This window comes from Mauremys mutica, chromosome 13 (assembly GCF_020497125.1).
Source record: "Mauremys mutica isolate MM-2020 ecotype Southern chromosome 13, ASM2049712v1, whole genome shotgun sequence".
NCBI lineage: Eukaryota > Metazoa > Chordata > Testudines > Geoemydidae > Mauremys > Mauremys mutica.
In genome coordinates, this window is record NC_059084.1 from 19,980,311 (window position 1) to 19,995,601 (window position 15,291).

At 50.5% G+C, this 15,291-nt stretch overlaps 1 protein-coding gene across 1 annotated transcript; it reads left to right on the forward strand.

Moving 5' to 3' along the window:
• The first annotated feature begins 414 nt into the window (after window positions 1–414).
• On the forward strand, window positions 415–8,469 carry PIGT (phosphatidylinositol glycan anchor biosynthesis class T). The gene is made up of 12 exons (XM_044986610.1): window positions 415–671; window positions 924–1,101; window positions 2,041–2,168; window positions 3,682–3,782; window positions 4,051–4,137; window positions 4,509–4,596; window positions 4,695–4,792; window positions 5,217–5,382; window positions 5,795–5,995; window positions 6,776–6,941; window positions 7,152–7,235; window positions 7,883–8,469. Exons 1-12 carry the CDS (start codon window positions 488–490, stop codon window positions 8,133–8,135), a joined length of 1,734 nt encoding a protein of 577 aa, XP_044842545.1. The 5' UTR covers window positions 415–487; the 3' UTR covers window positions 8,136–8,469.
• Window positions 8,470–15,291: the final 6,822 nt, after the last annotated feature.

Below are 15,291 nucleotides of genomic sequence, written 5' to 3' on the forward strand. Positions count from 1 at the left end.
TCTCGGTGGGGGCCCGCGTCCCATTGCAGGCAGCACTAACCGGGCTCCCCGGCCCCAAGGGCTGATCAGGCCAGAGCGGGGACTCCCCGCTGCGGAGAGCGGCGTGTAGTTCCGGAGCTGCCCGCAGCGACCCCCCCCCCCGTGTAGGGGGGGGCTGTGAAAGGGACGAGCCACGTGGGTCCAACTCCCGGCGCGAGAGGCCAAGCCCAGGGGGGTGCGGCTGCGCGCGCCCCGGGACAGGCACGTGTGTCGCGCTTGTGCCCCCCGCGGCCGCGCCAGACGCCGCCACGCGCGGTGGGGAACTCGGGGTCACCACGGCAACGGGGACGCTGCTGGTGCGGGGCGAACTAAGGCCCCGCCCCGTTTCTGCGTGAAGTCCCTGAGCAGCCCTCTCCCCCCGCCCCCACTCTGCCCGGCGGACTCTCTAGGGTCGGTGCCGGAAGTGCCTCCCCATTGGGTGAGCGGGCCGGAAGCGGAAGTGCGGAGGATGGCGGGGGCTGTAGCTGCGGTGCTGGGGCTCTTGCTGCTGCTGGGGTCTGCGGGCGGCTCGACGGGCCCGCCCCGCGACAGCCTGCGGGAGGAGCTGCTGCTCAGCCCGCTGCCTTCCGGGGACCTCGCCGCCACCTTCCAGTTCCGCGCCCGCTGGGACTCGGAGCTGCACCGGGAGGGAGGTGAGGGGCGGCTCTGGATGGGGCGAGCGAGTGAGCCCCGGGGCGGGGTTCTGGGCTGGGGGGAGCCGGTCCGTTACCGTCCTGCCTCGGGGCCGGGGCCGGGGCTGTGCTGCACCAGGCAGCCGTGAGGCGGGATGAACGGTGGGCGGAGGCTCGGTTCAGGGCCGCCGGGGCGCTGGGTGGTTCGGGATGGCTGGGCACACGACCCCCTGGATCCCCGTGCTCGTGCGCCGCTCACTCTGCTCCCGGCAGTCTCTCACTACAGGCTCTTCCCCAAGGCTCTGGGTCAGCTCATCTCCAAGTTCTTGGTTCGAGAGCTGCACCTGTCCCTCACGCAGGGCTTCTGGCGAACACGGACCTGGGGACAACCCTACTTGCAAGCCCCAGCCGGGGCCGAGCTCTGGGTCTGGTTCCAGGACTCTGTCACTGAGTAAGTGTCTCGGGTGGCACCACAGTAACCATTCTGAAAGAAAGTTACAGCTGGGGGCAATGCCTAAGCTTCACCCACCCAATGGTGTGGCATTGGCCTCTTCCCATCAGCCCAAGGGCCACACCTGACTGATTCCCAATGGACTATATTGAAGTTACTCACATTTTTAATACTGATTGGTAGCGTCTAAATATTGTGGGGTGATTAATCCACTGGCATAAATGGGCATTCTTGGCTATTATGGCAATGAGGGCATAGAAACACCTATAAATAAACTGCATTGCATCTATTTATCTCATTGTTGAATTTGGCCCAAAGGTCCCAACATATAGTTCTCCATCATTTGCTGTCACCTGTAGTCTAGCTGTTAGCTGCACTGTAGATTGGGCTGCAGTGTGGTCTCCCTTGGATTAGAGAATTGCACTCACAAGGGAGAATTTGTAACATTCCAGATGTCTGGAAGAAAGTGCGGAATAAGTTGCTATTCTGAGGGTGCCAGGATCTGGCCCTGTGTTTGCAATGTACTGTGCACATCTGTGATGTTCTGTAAAGAATATTTGTATTCACTGTTGGAGCAAGTGTAATTATTTTGTGGGCTGTATGTTGACAAGATTCCATTTCTCCTCTTCCCACCCCAACCATGATACCTTTGTAGTCTTTGTGTGCTGTGAAATATCATCTCTAGCTTACTTTCATGGACCTCCTTCCAGTGTCACTGCTCAATAACCTCATTTCTTTCTGGCTGTCTCCAAAGTCCTTGTTTTATTGTCTGGTTAAGGCTCCAGTAGTGATATTTACACATTTATTAACAGTGCTCTCTTTGCAATGATCTATTAATTTATCAAATACACTATACAAACTTTCAATTTCAAATAGACCCATATAGATTTGGGGGAGAGAGACAGTTGTGTAACTTGTTGCCTCTTATTTCTCATTCAGTGTTGATAAAGCCTGGAAAGAACTTAGTAACATCCTCTCAGGGATATTCTGTGCCTCTCTGAACTTCATTGATTCCACCAACACCGTCACTCCAACTGCATCATTCAAACCTCTGGGTTTGGCCAATGGTGAGACAGGACCTGTGTGAAAGGGCTGGCTTTGCTCTGTGGGGGAATGCTTATTGATTGTTGATCAATGTTGCTGTGGTACTGAGGGCAGGGTTTGGATGCAGGTCCTGGGAGAACTCTTGGTTATGCTAACATCCTAAGTATAGGTCTTCTAAGTAAATTTGGAAGTGGAGAGGTATCAGACAGCTCTAGAAACTGAAACCACCTGTGTCCACAGGACATACACAACATGGGCAGCAGCCATGCTAGATTCACCCCCACCAGGGTCTCATTCCTCACCTGAACGGACCACTTTTAGGGGAAAGGGTACTCTGGCTCATTCGGTCCTCTTCCCCTTTTCTAAGACTGCTGACAAGGGGGTCAGTTAGTGCCAGTTGTGGCAGTGGTGAGCTGGAGCCGGTTCCCAAGAACCGGTTGCTAAAATTAGACCTCCATGGAGAACCGGTTGTTAAAGGGCCAGGAGGTGGGCAAAGAACTCTGGTCCACGGGCCGGACCATCCTGTTGCTCCCAGGAGTCCCAGCTGGGGAGGCTGAGGCTCCCCCGGCCCTTCCCCTGCTTCCCCCCCCAGCTACAGCGTGGCCAGCCGCCGGCACCAGCTGGGCAGCTCAGCTGAGCTCGGGAGTCGTCCTGCTGCCGCTTTTTGAGCGGCCTGTGAGGGGGTCCTGCTGCAAGCTCCAGGGCTGGCCGGAGGGGAGGGGGCAAGTGGGGCAATTGGCCTGGGCCCTGGCCCCACGAGGATGTCTCCCCTGGGCCCTCCTCCCTTTCCCCCACCCCGCAGAGCTGCAGCATGGCCAGCAGCTGGGCAGCTCAGCTGAGCTCCTGAGTCGTCCTGCTGCTTTGAGCTGCCAGCAAGGGAAGGGGGGAGGGGGCTGCAAGCTCTAGCGTTGCCGGGGGGCAAGTGGGGCAATTTACCCCAGGCCCTGCAGGGGCCCCCGGCCCCACGGGTATGTCTCCCCCGGCCCGGCCCCTCCCCTGCTCCCCCCCTCTCTTAAATCAGAACTTTTTATAGGGAACCGGTTGTTAAGATTTTGGCAGCTCATCACTGAGTTGTGGTGATTATTGCGATGCAGATACCTGCAGACTAAGAACTGAACTGAAATGTCAAACTAACCTCATACAGGCAGCTGGAAGCAGCTTCTAGTCCCCACCAAACTCGGCTCAATTTGAACCAGTGACCTAAAGGCCCTCTGATAAGAACCTGAATAGAATAACTTCCATACCTCAAGTTATCCTCTGTGCAAAGAACTGTAGAAAGTAATGAGGACTGGAAGCTTGCAGGCTATTCATCCAGAAACTAGATCAGAGGTTTTTTTGCTATATGTTGGAGATACACACAGCTGTCCCCTCAGATCCATTGTTTGATGAAGTGGCCCCGCAGTGGTCTCCTCCCTTTTCCACAGAGCTCATGGGATTCTAGACCCCTTCAGAGACTGATAAGCTTTGAGGAGTGTTGCTTTGGTTCATGTGGCCAGACTAACACCAGGCTACTAACCCTCCACTCCCCCATCCCAGTTACAGATCACCATCTCCTGAGATATGCCGTCTTGCCCCGGGAGGTCGTCTGTACTGAGAACCTCACGCCTTGGAAAAAGCTGCTGCCATGTGGTTCAAAGGTGAGGACAAATCCCAGGCTTTCCACTGCCTGATCAGGTCATAGCCAGAGTCTTTGGAGCTGGGTTCCCAAAGAGCAGATATTACCGCATCGCTATAACTCCCATTGGAGTCCTGCTCCCATCTCAGCAGGAGCAGGTGGAGTTGGGATACTTGGTGAGAAGTGAAGCCTCTGCTGGGCTCTTTGAAAGTTTGAGGCGCTTGACAGTTTGGTGGTGGTTACATATGTAGCTGGTGATTCAATAATGTTTTCTCCTTCACTGTCTGCAGGCTGGTCTTGCTGTGTTACTGAAGGCTGAACGTTTGTTCCACACCAGTTACCACTCCCAGGCAGTGCACATCCGCCCCATCTGCAGGGTGAGCACCATCACTATTGTCCAAAAGCTGGGAGTAGCATGGCATTTCTGGACAAGACCCTTGATGCTTTAGGAATGAACATGTAGACGGAACACTAGGAAGCATTTCCTAATCATTTGGGTTGGTAAACTATACCAGACAAAGCCCTGGAGACTGTAGGGAACAGCTCTGCCCTGGCCCTTGTGAAATAGGCTGGTTAGGACCTAATCTACCCACATTTATCTGATATGTTGTCCTTCTCCACTCTTATGAGTCCCATCTGGGCCCTGCAGTGACCCTGTTATAGCCCCATCTCCCTCTTGTGATGAGTCTTGCCCTTCTGGAAGATGGGTTTGTGTTGAACACAGTCTCTGGTTTGTCTTGTCCTCCAGGATGCTTCGTGTCAGAGTGTCTCCTGGGAGCTTAGACAGACCCTCACCGTGGTCTTTGACACCTTCTCCATTGGTCAAGGGAAGAGAGGTAACTGGAATAACCTGCAGTATGTTGTGTTCCGTGGGTGCACTGAGCCTCATTTGCTCACATCCTGGCTGACCTCTCTTTGTGTCTGTCTTCTCCAGACTGGTCCCTTTTCAAGATGTTCTCACGCACTGTCACTGAAGCTTGTCCTCTTGCGTCTGAGAGCAAAATCTATGTTGATATTTCCAGTAAGACCCAGGTAACGCTTCCTATTCATTGTCCTGCCTAGTACCGTGACATAGCATCCTGTTAGAAGGAATTTGGATTCCCGCAGCATTGTCTGCTGTCTCCCATTGCACCAGAGTGCGGAGATGGAACTGCCCTGGCGTGCCGTCACCCAGAGCTCCCTGTGGGGATGGGATTCTTGATGAAAGGATTCCTGTTGTGAGTTGGGCGGATGTGTCTATTTGTTGAAGAGTAAAATTATTATAGTACTGTTCAGAAATGGAGATGCTACAGTAGTGTTATGGAAGGTCCTGAGCTGGCCCTGTGCCAGGGGGAGCATTCCTAGACAGAGTACAGGCCAGTCATTTCCATGCTGGGGAATGCTAAGGATCGCCTTTCTGTCTACTGGTTAATGCAGGAGTTGCCTTTCCTCCTGTGTGCTCTGCTTACATTCTCAGGAGAACGAACTGCTGGAGGTGACCCCACTTCCACTGTCTATGCATGAAGCATCTGTCCAAGGAGACAGGAGAACCTATGCAGTCTACGACTTACTGAGCCCCTCGCTCTTTAATGTGTCTCGCAGCCTCAACGTGCAGCTGAAATGGAAACGGCCCCAGGACAGCTGTGAGTGACTAATGGCTTCACTTTACCTGCACAGTGCATGACTCCAGCTCCCCTCACCCAACCAGTTCTTAATATGCCAACCTGGGATGGGATACTCAGACTCCTGCTGCTGTTAGTCACTTTGTGGGCCCTGAGAAAGAGGAGAGGACTGCATGCTTCTTGCTGGGGAGAGACATATAGCAGCAACGTTCAGGAGGCCCTTCCTCCATCCCACTCTGTGCTGGGGTGTGAGGCAGAAACTGCCTCCTGCCCCCTCTTCTGCTTCATGTGAGATGGGAGGCAGTAGGAGCCATGTGAAAGGGAAGTGCTCCCGGCCTCTCAGCTCCTTGCTGGGTGGATAACAGTATTCTTGTGTTCAGAGTTACAGCTGGGCTTTGGTGTTACTAGCTCCTATTTGATTTCCTTGTTGCAGTGGATCTGTCAACACCTGTGCTTCATGCTCAGCGCTATGTGAGTGGATATGGCCTGCAGACAGGAGAAATCAGCACCCTGATTTATAACACCCACCCATACCGGGCTTTCCCTGTGATACTACTGGAGACCGTGCCCTGGTACCTGAGACTCTATGTTCACACTTTGGTCATCACCACCAAGGGAAAGGAAAACAAACCAAGTAAGGAATACACGCTGTGCAGACTCCCCTGGCCCCAGGGTCTCATTCCAGCGACTGATCAGTCCCTGCCCAGTCACCAGGGGTTCAGTGTGAGCTCCTTGTACACTGTGCTATTTTGGAAAGCTAACTTCAGAAAGACCCTCAAGTTTAGCACTAACAGCAGCATCTGCTCAGGAGAGTTCCGGGGCTGGAAGAACAGCAAGCCAGCATTGGGGTGTCTGAGCAGAGCGGTGTGTTCAGGAAACCTGTATCTATCAGTTCAGTTACAGCCATGCTCTCATGAGCATTACACTTTAAGAGTAAGGGGGTTGGGTTGATAATGGACACACACAGAACAGTCTGTCTGTGGGCGTTCCATTATCCTCCATGGGGATGTGTAGCAGGGGTGGGTGAGAACTTCTTCCCTTACAGTGGTGTCTGATAGATGGGGCGAGGCATCCTGGGTATTCGTCACAGAGCCTCTCTGACATGAGAATTGTGTTTATCTTTGTGTGTTGTTTTGGGTTAGTCAACTTCAGCATCTTTTGCTTTTTAATGTTGTTCCTGTGAATTACATGCCAAGCCCTGACTGTTCAGAACAGAGCAAAGCACAGTCCCTGCCCTGAGTAGCTCATGCTCTAAATGGGGAGAGCAAAAGCCATAGAGAGAGGTTGTATGAGGTGGGTGTAATCCTGTGCCCTCTCCTGTAGGGGAGAGTGGAGGCAACAGTATCGCTCAGTGCAGTCTGTGTTAGTGGGGAAAGTTCCCAGCAGGGTGACATGTGACTGTCTTTGGTGGTAGGTTATATCCACTACCAGCCGGCTCAGGACCGAAGGCGGCCCCATCTGCTGGAAATGCTGATCCAGCTCCCAGCAAACTCTGTCACCAAGATCACCATCCAGTTCGAGAGAGCCTTACTGAAGTGGACAGAGTATACCCCTGACCCCAATCACGGCTTTTATGTGAGGTAAAGCCCATGTGCCCCTGCTTTGGGGTAACTTACCTAAGGTGGGCCAGGCTTCTGTGGGGCTTTCCCTTTCTAGACCTGTCATGGGTTCTGGGCCCAATGCCGCACATAACGCTTGGCTCCTGGTGTGTGTGTTGTTTGCCATTTGTTTTCTAGCATGACTGAAGACTGCATCTTTCAGACTCTCTGTTGCTGCTTTTGTCTCCTTAGTCCATCTGTCCTGAGTGCCCTGGTGCCAAGTGTCATAGCAATGAAGGCAGAGGATGCAGAGCAGAGTCCTCTCTTCACCTCGCTGTGAGTCCACCTTGTCTCTGGCCATGGGGGAAAGGGAGGGTTTGCTTGTGTTGGGCTGGAATTCCTAGGCACTTGCTGCACATGGATCTCACACCTGGTAGGTGCTAATGTACATGTGTCAGCACTCAGTTCCCTGTAGAGTTACTCAGTAGTCTTCTCAGTACATGTTCAGAATCTGAGACACAAACTCCACCCCTTAGGAGCCCGTGTGAGGGGAATGGTCAGTTCCTGGAGTGGGAGGAATGAGAAGGCCACATACAACCATCTGTGTGTGTTTGGTCTCATGCAGGGCAGCCACAGGTTCAATGTGAGCCTGCAGAGTTTGCAGAGTGGCTTCCCCAGTAGGCCCTGCACTTGGTCTGGGATAGTGCCCAAATGAACTATTCCTCCTGTGTGTGCTTTTCCCTCGGGTGCTGTCGGCCTCTCCCAAGGGGGCTCAGGTTCATGATGGGTCTTCGGAGGTGACCAGGCAGGTGTCTCTAATGCTGGCTGGAGAGAAGGGCCCAGGTTCTGAGCGGGGTGTAACAAGTGCACCTTTGGGGTGACTGTCAGAGCAGGTGGGCAACATTGCTCACCATCGCACTAGGAAGGATCCTACTGGAATGTTTTGCATGGGGTGATGTTCCCCCTCCTGCTTCCATCTCCAGATTTCCTTCTTCCGATGGCTCCAGCTACTTTGTGCGTCTCTACACGGAGCCGCTGCTGGTGAACTTGCCAACGCCTGACTTCAGCATGCCATATAACGTCATCTGCCTGACCTGCACTGTGGTGGCCGTGTGCTATGGCTCCTTCTACAACCTATTGACCAGAACCTTCCATGTGGAAGAGCCAAGCAGGGGAGGCCTGGCCAAGCGACTGGCCAACATCATCCGCAAAGTCAGAGGGGTTCCACCCCTCTGAGAGAATCCAATGCAGTGGGCATGTAATGTGGGCTTCAGTGGGAGGGCTACAGCCAGGACTTGCAGGGAGATTGTGAGAGGACAGGAAAACATTGCTGCCTTATCTCCTGCCGCCTCATGTACCTCTGTCTCTTGGAGCCCTTGAAGCCAAGATGGCAGGGATAACTTCCACCAGTTAAGAGGCTGCTGGGAATTGTAGTCCCAAAGCTCCATGATCACAGGGAAGTGCAGAGCCAAGTGATCAGGAAAGATGTGTGAAAGTCTTGTTCTGGGGAGGGGTAATTTATGTTCTGTAATGTAAAAAGGTACCAGAAATAAATTGGAGCTGTTTTGTAGGCCTGTACTGTTCTTTTTTTGTAGCTGAAAGGTGGGGGGGTCCAACTTCTTCTGTCCTCTGGTTTATCCTCCCATGTCAGCCCTGCCCTGTAGGGACAGTTGTTCTCACTCCTGGCTCCTTTCCTGGGCCAGCTTGGAGCTGGGCATCTTGGGTAAGTACCCTAGAATCATAGAATCATAGAATTCAAGATCAGAAGGGACCAATATGATCATCTAGTCTGACCTCCTGCAAGATGCAGGCCACATAAGCCAATCCCCCCACTCCTTTAGCAAGCGACCCCTGCCCCATGCCTCTTACCCCCTTGCCTGGAAATGTTCCACTTCAGTGGCAGATCTGCTTTTGTTGCTCTGGCAACCACCATAAATGAACAGTTGTCCACCCTTCTTGGTAGTGACATTGCAGGTGTAGGTCAGCATAAGAGTTGCACGGGTTGGAGTAAGCAAGGAACTCTCAAAGTTCAGCTGGAGAGTGAACATGGAGGGTGGAGACAAAACTGAAGGATTGCACAGAATTGAGCAGAGCACTGATCCTATCTACTCCAGTATCTCACCGCCTGCCATTTTGAACCAGGCCATGGGTATGTCGTGCATGCAGCAGTGGTCAGTGCCTGTTGGTGAGACTTCAGGAGAAGCTAACAATTCCCCGTGGTGGCCCTTGCCGATGGGGCAATGCTGCACATAGATATTAAAGTCTCGCCTGACCTCTGCCTAGATCAGTTTATGTTCTGAAGTAGATTTAATTATATTTCACTTAGCATGAGGAACTGCAGTGAGGTGGTGGTCTCTGTTCCCCAGGGGCTGAAAGATTTGGCAGAAGGCAGCTCTCCCAGGGTTCTCTCTCTAGGGAGGGCATGAGGAGCAAATGGGTGCAAAGGTACAATGATCTGATTTGTGCACAGACAGCTCCTGTGAACATGTGAATGCAGATGTGTGCATCTTCCAGTTTTTGGTGTTCATTATTCAAGGCAGAGAACTGAAAAAACTTTTCCAAATACTACTTTGAAGTTTTCCATATGTTTTCTTGGAGGCTGGACTCAATTATTTGGTGTTCGCTTGCCAGGAGTGTGATAACTGCTCTGGCTGTTGCTAAAACTGAATTTTAATGGAATCTTGGAGAATATTTGTGGAAAGAAAATATAAGTGTAATTGTGATTACCCTGGATCCTGATTCCAAGAGTCGCTCTCGTCCAGTTGGAACAGAAATGTATCGCTTGACATGTAGCTGATCAAAAGATCTTGAATTTCCACAGTGATACTCAGAGAATCAGCTACAGACCAAAATTTATTCATAGAAAGAGGCCTAAGTTATGAATGATTCATTTAGCTCTGAGTAGGTTCTGATTGGCCATGTGGGGTTGGTTTTTTTTCGGGGGGAAGAGGGGTTGGGTCACATTCAGCAGCCTGCACTGGGCTGGAGACTTTCCTCTAGCAGGATGAAGCTATTACTGTTACCTTTGTAGCCTCTGTAGTATAATTGTCAGAGGACTTGGATGTAGAATTATAGAAATCCCTTGGCAACGCTGCCCTACAGGGGCCAACTTTGGGGCTGAGCTGGCAAAATTCTGAAGACAGAACAAAGAAGGGCATTAAATAGAGAAGCAACAGCCACAACCCCTCCCAGCCCAACGTGGCCACAAGTCCTACACTCTTCTGCTCTGGTCTGGGGTTTGTGGCACCTTCTCCCCATGCCACAACAGGAATAGCAGTGGTGGGGCTGGAGCCTTGGCTTTGCTTCAAGGTTTAGCCGGAAGCTGTTTACAGCCTCTTCTTCCTGGGAATATTCTCTCCTGCAGCTGCTGTAGTGATGCTAAACAGACACTGAGGAGAGGAACCCTGCTCTAGTTGGAGCCAGGGCCATGGAAAATGCACAGCCCCTAAGTGGCAGAGCAAATAGGAGCTGGGAGTGGTGGATGGGTGGCATCATCGTACATTGAAAAGAACCAAACTTGCAGGCTGATGATTTCTTCCTGCCCACAGTGACACGAAGTTGACCTGCCAGGGCCCCACATCCATATGTTTCCTTTTTCATTATAAATCTGGTTTAGCGACATGGCTCCACTGGTGCAGTGAGGGAAAACGATCAGGATTTCAGAATACTGAGCAGTCATCTGGAGCAAGAGCCGTCTACATGATGTCTTTGCTACACCGCAGGATGCTAGGCTGGCCTCATCTAGGTAGCTCTGAGTAATGGGCAAGTCACAGCATCACACTATAAATGCACCTAGAGAGGATCTGCATCTCCCCAGCCCAGATCTGGGATCGGTGTCCTTAGCAGAGCTCCCATGAGCCTTGCCCAGTTCCTCGGGAGCTACTCCCTATATCTCAGTCATTGCCAGGAAGATGTGTTTTTATCTGTTAAAAGATACTATGTCCTTGCCAACTTCTTATCCCTTAAAGGAACAAAAGAACAGCTGCACAGTGTCAGCCTGGAGCACCATCTCCTCCAATATGCTGTTTCCCAGTGGCCAGAACTAGCTGCTCTAGAGAAAGAAACTCTATTGTGGGCAATAATTTCTTCCCAACTCTGAGCAATTGGAGGCATGAGGATTCAGATCCCTTATCTTTGTTGCCCTCTCTAGTGTAAGTGAGGATACTCTCGTTATCCATGGGTCTGACCCTTTTTTGTATCCTTGAGATCTTGTGGCAATGAGTTCCACGGATTAAATGAGGGGTGGGTGGGAGAGGGTGAGGGGAGATGTGTCCTTATATTGGTTTTAAATAGGTTGCCTTATTTCTTTAACTGTCCTCTTGCAAAATGGGAACATAAATAGGAGCACCTCCTGACCTTCTCTGTACTTGTCACTTGTATTGTCCTCTGCCATGTTCCCTTTCCAAACTAAACAATCCCAGCCTCTTCTGTCTCTCCATGAAGTCTCTGCAGGCCTCTAGACATTTTTTGTACCTGTAGCAGGGTGGACCCCTGCTCCTGCCCTGAAGGGGTTAAAAACAGCCCTGGGAAGGGGCTGTGGCTGGAAAAAGCAGCTTTTTTGCTGCACTGATTGTGGGAAGTGGCTGCAGCTGGGGCCACACCCCAAACTGAGCAGCTGGTCTATATAAAGAGGCTGGGAGCCAGGGGCTCAGGACTTTCTCTCTGGCTGTAGAGTGAGATGGGCCTGTCTGCAGGGAGCTGGACACAGGGTACCTAAGTGAAGCAGGGCTGGGGAAAGGCAGAGAAGCTGGGGAGCTCTAGCCTGGAAAGCCCCAGGCTGTGGCCTAGCATTGGGCTAACAGGTACTGGGGGTTGCAGAGGGCAGCTCAGGGGTAGGCCAAGGCAGCAGGTCCAAACCCAACCTTGCAGTGATGAGTAGGCTGATACTTCAGTCTGCCCCAGGGTGTGGGGCTAGACAATGACTGGCAGTAGCCATATACTGAGGCAAGGTGGGGATAGTGGGTGGGGGTTCCCCTGGGAGGGAAGACCCTAAGACTGAGGGGGTTACTGCCAGGGGGCAGCACCCCATGTAAAAGGGCACTGGGTCCAGGGAGAGACATGGGGGCCAGAGAACAGGTGGATCACTGGCCTGCAGGGGGCGCTCCAGAGCTGGAACGAGCTAATTCCCAGGAGGCGCCACAGGGGTGAGTCCGCTCGTCTACAGTACCTGTCTCAGAATTCCCTTTATTTCTATTACTTCTGATTTCTAGAAATAGGGTGACCAGAACTGAACCCAGTATCCCAGCTGAGGGTGAACCACTACTAACCTAATTGTGGTATGATTCTCTATCCCATCCTTTTATCCCTTAACAGTTTGCTTTTTTTTTTAGTTGCTCATTGAGCAGAGGTCTTCACTGAATGAAATCCAACTCTGTTTTCTGAGTGACCCTTAATTTTAGATCCCAGCAAAGTGTATGAGTGGCTCAGATTATTTCTTGTCGTGTGCATCATTTTGCATTTGTTAGCAATTAATTTTAATCTGCTGTCATGCTGCATTCTTCACATTGTTCTCATCAAATAATTGTGCCATCTGGACTTCTTCCTACCTCCTTGCTCACTCTCTTTTCCAGATCATAATAATGGTCCTAATGCAGATCCTTGGGCACTCTGCTATTGACCCTCTGCTATGTTGAAAACTGGCCATTTATCCCTACTCTGTTCTCTATTACTTAGTTTTTAATCTATGACCATACTTTGCCTGTCATCCCATGACTACTTAATTTCCTTAATAGGTTTTTGTGAGGGACTGTCAAAGGCTCCTTGAATGCCCAAATAAACTATTCTAACCTGTTCTCCTATATCTACGATTTTGTGATTATGCTTAAAATAATTATAGCAGATTGGAGAGGCACAGTTTTTTCTGGCAGTGGCAGTACTGAACAAACTCTTGTGCAATTAAAGATACACAAGCCATGTGGCTCACCTTTTGTTCCAGATATCCAGCATCCCCTCAGCCTCTCTTTTTCTCCTTGTTTTTAAAAAGTAATATCTAACCCTAGGGAGAGTAATTAGTAGCAAACAGTACATTTGTTTTGAAACCTGTCTGCTATATAGTGGCTGGTTTGAGGCCAGGCAGAGCCTCTTCAATGCAACTCACTACACTGCGGGCAGCATCTCTCTGGGTTGTGTACATCTACTCTAAATAACATCTTGTGTGCATTTCCCCTAAATTCAGCCTCCTGCCTCAGGGGCTTCCCCCATTTCTACAGAACCACAGCGCAAATGGGTGAGAGAACATTACCAAGATTTCTTCACTGCTTCCATCCAAATGAAACCCCAGCAGCAGGACCAGATAGTGTGAAAGTGTCACTGTTTCAGCACTGGAATACTCCCCCTATGATGAATCTCATGAGATTGCAGATTCACCCAGCTTCTGCTTCTCCGCCTCATTTATTTAAGGCACCTTGCAAAATAAACATGAAAACCTACCAAGTCCAGACTAAAATGCAGCAGTGCACCTTGTTGCTATTTTTCTTCCCATCAAAGAAAACCCCGCTTGCCCTAGGCTACTGAGTAAGGAGAATTTTACAAGACCCAGCTGAGATGTTTCACATTTAAACGCTGGTGTCATCAGTAGTCTAGGATCATCATCCCACTCAATGCAGAAAAATCATTAGTTACCCACAACCGTAGTTTCATTCTACTTTTCTCTCCTCTCCCCCCCCCTCCCCCCAAGTTTTAACTACATCAATTTCTGCAGTGGCTCCTTACAGCCACAAGGTGTCCCCAAAGCACTAAACTAGGAAGCTGAGAGTAAGATTTTGTTGTGTTTCCAGGACTATGTCCTTGGGTACCCCTTTTATGGCATGCGCAGATGACAGTGAACAGGGGCGATGGAACAATATTTGAGCAGGGTGTTCAGAGGCGCTGAACCAAACTGTAAACCCTGTATAGGATGGAAACCACTTCAAGCAAGGGGGTGCTGCAGCACCCCCCACCCCCTAGTTCCAGCACCTATGACAGTGTCTAGCAGCTATCTACAATAAAAGTGATGAAGGGGCTAAATGGGGCACAAGGAAATTATTAGAAGCAGATATTTGCAAAGACCAGTTTGTTGATTAAATCCAACCTGCAGAGATGCAGAATAATGCAAAAGATAGGTAAAGGGACATGACCCTCCAGATTAGAACTGAAAAACTGAAAGATTTTAAAATTCTAACACAACCACACAGCCTTAATTCTGTCCTTTATGACAATCGTGCTACCTTACCTGCCCCTAACAATATTGTCACTTTCTTTATTCCCATCATAATTCCAGATCAGGGCCCCTATTAATGCAGTCCTACAGGACTCTCTGTGCAGCAGTTTGACACAAGGATTGTCAACTCCTGGAGCCAGGGACTGTCTCCTTATTTGGCTTTGTACAGCGTACAGCACCCAAGGGTTCAGGAGTAATTGCAGCTGCTTAGCAGACATCATGTAGGGCACATGGAGCTGCCTCCCCTCTTTGTTTCAGCCAGACAGTCGCCATTCAAATGGCTAACAACTAGAGCTGTGCAGCGAATGGAAATACTATTGTGTGAAGGATTTTGAAATTTTAAAATTTGTTTTCATTCTGATTCAGAATGTTCAGGTTTCATTCTATAATTCCCTGAAAATTGCCCCCAAACCCCATTTCATTTTGGATTGCTCAAACTGCTTCATTTTTATTTTGATTTGCTATTAGTATCTTCTTTGTCTTCCTGTACCCTCAGGTGCCTAGGTATCCACCAGTTTCTGCCATTTATTTCAGACTTGTGCTGGTCTGTTCAGGCTTCTGAGTGTCATGTTGATGAATTTGGGTTCTTTCTCTAGGGTTCTGTGTTACGGTTCTCTAGGTTGCCCTCATTTTCTAGGTGGTGTCCATATTATTGCTTCCCATGAAAGTCATGTTGGTGGCATCCCAAAGTGTGTCCTAAACAAGTCCATTGTTGTTGTCTTACCCCACTCCCACAAGAGTGAGACTACAAGGTGCTGACATCCCTAGGGGGCAGAGTTAAGGTTGTGTTATGTGTAAAGCAGCAGCTTAACGGAGCACTTCCTGCATTTGGTGAGCCCGTGGCTTGCTTTTTCCTGTCACACTACCATCCCTTCTGGGGAGCTCTTACCTGAACTTTTCCTGATTTTCTACTGTTTGAGCGTGGGGCGCTGAAGTCCCATGGTTCAGAAGGGGATAGAGAGGAGGCGGCCCTATTGCGCTGCTGCAACCATCTTTGTGCCACCTCAGTGAAGTTGTTAATGAATTCAGGCTGGTGGAGGGCAGGGGTTTCACACCCACTCACCTACGTATCATCCATGCAAGCACAAGTGGGCAGATGTTACAGGTGAACACACACATTCACTATCTGTCACATTGCTTTGCAGCGTGGAAGCAGAGCCATGGCACGAGTTTAGGGTATTGTTTGTAACCCAT

Coding starts and splice junctions, on each gene's coding strand:
- PIGT (XM_044986610.1), top strand. CDS start 488: ATGGCGGGGGCTGTAGCTGCGGTGCTGGGGCTCTTGCTGCTGCTGGGG. Junction 3,783..4,050: donor TGCTGCCATGTGGTTCAAAG/GTGAGGACAAAT, acceptor CACTGTCTGCAG/GCTGGTCTTGCTGTGTTACT. Junction 6,942..7,151: donor AATCACGGCTTTTATGTGAG/GTAAAGCCCATG, acceptor TTGTCTCCTTAG/TCCATCTGTCCTGAGTGCCC.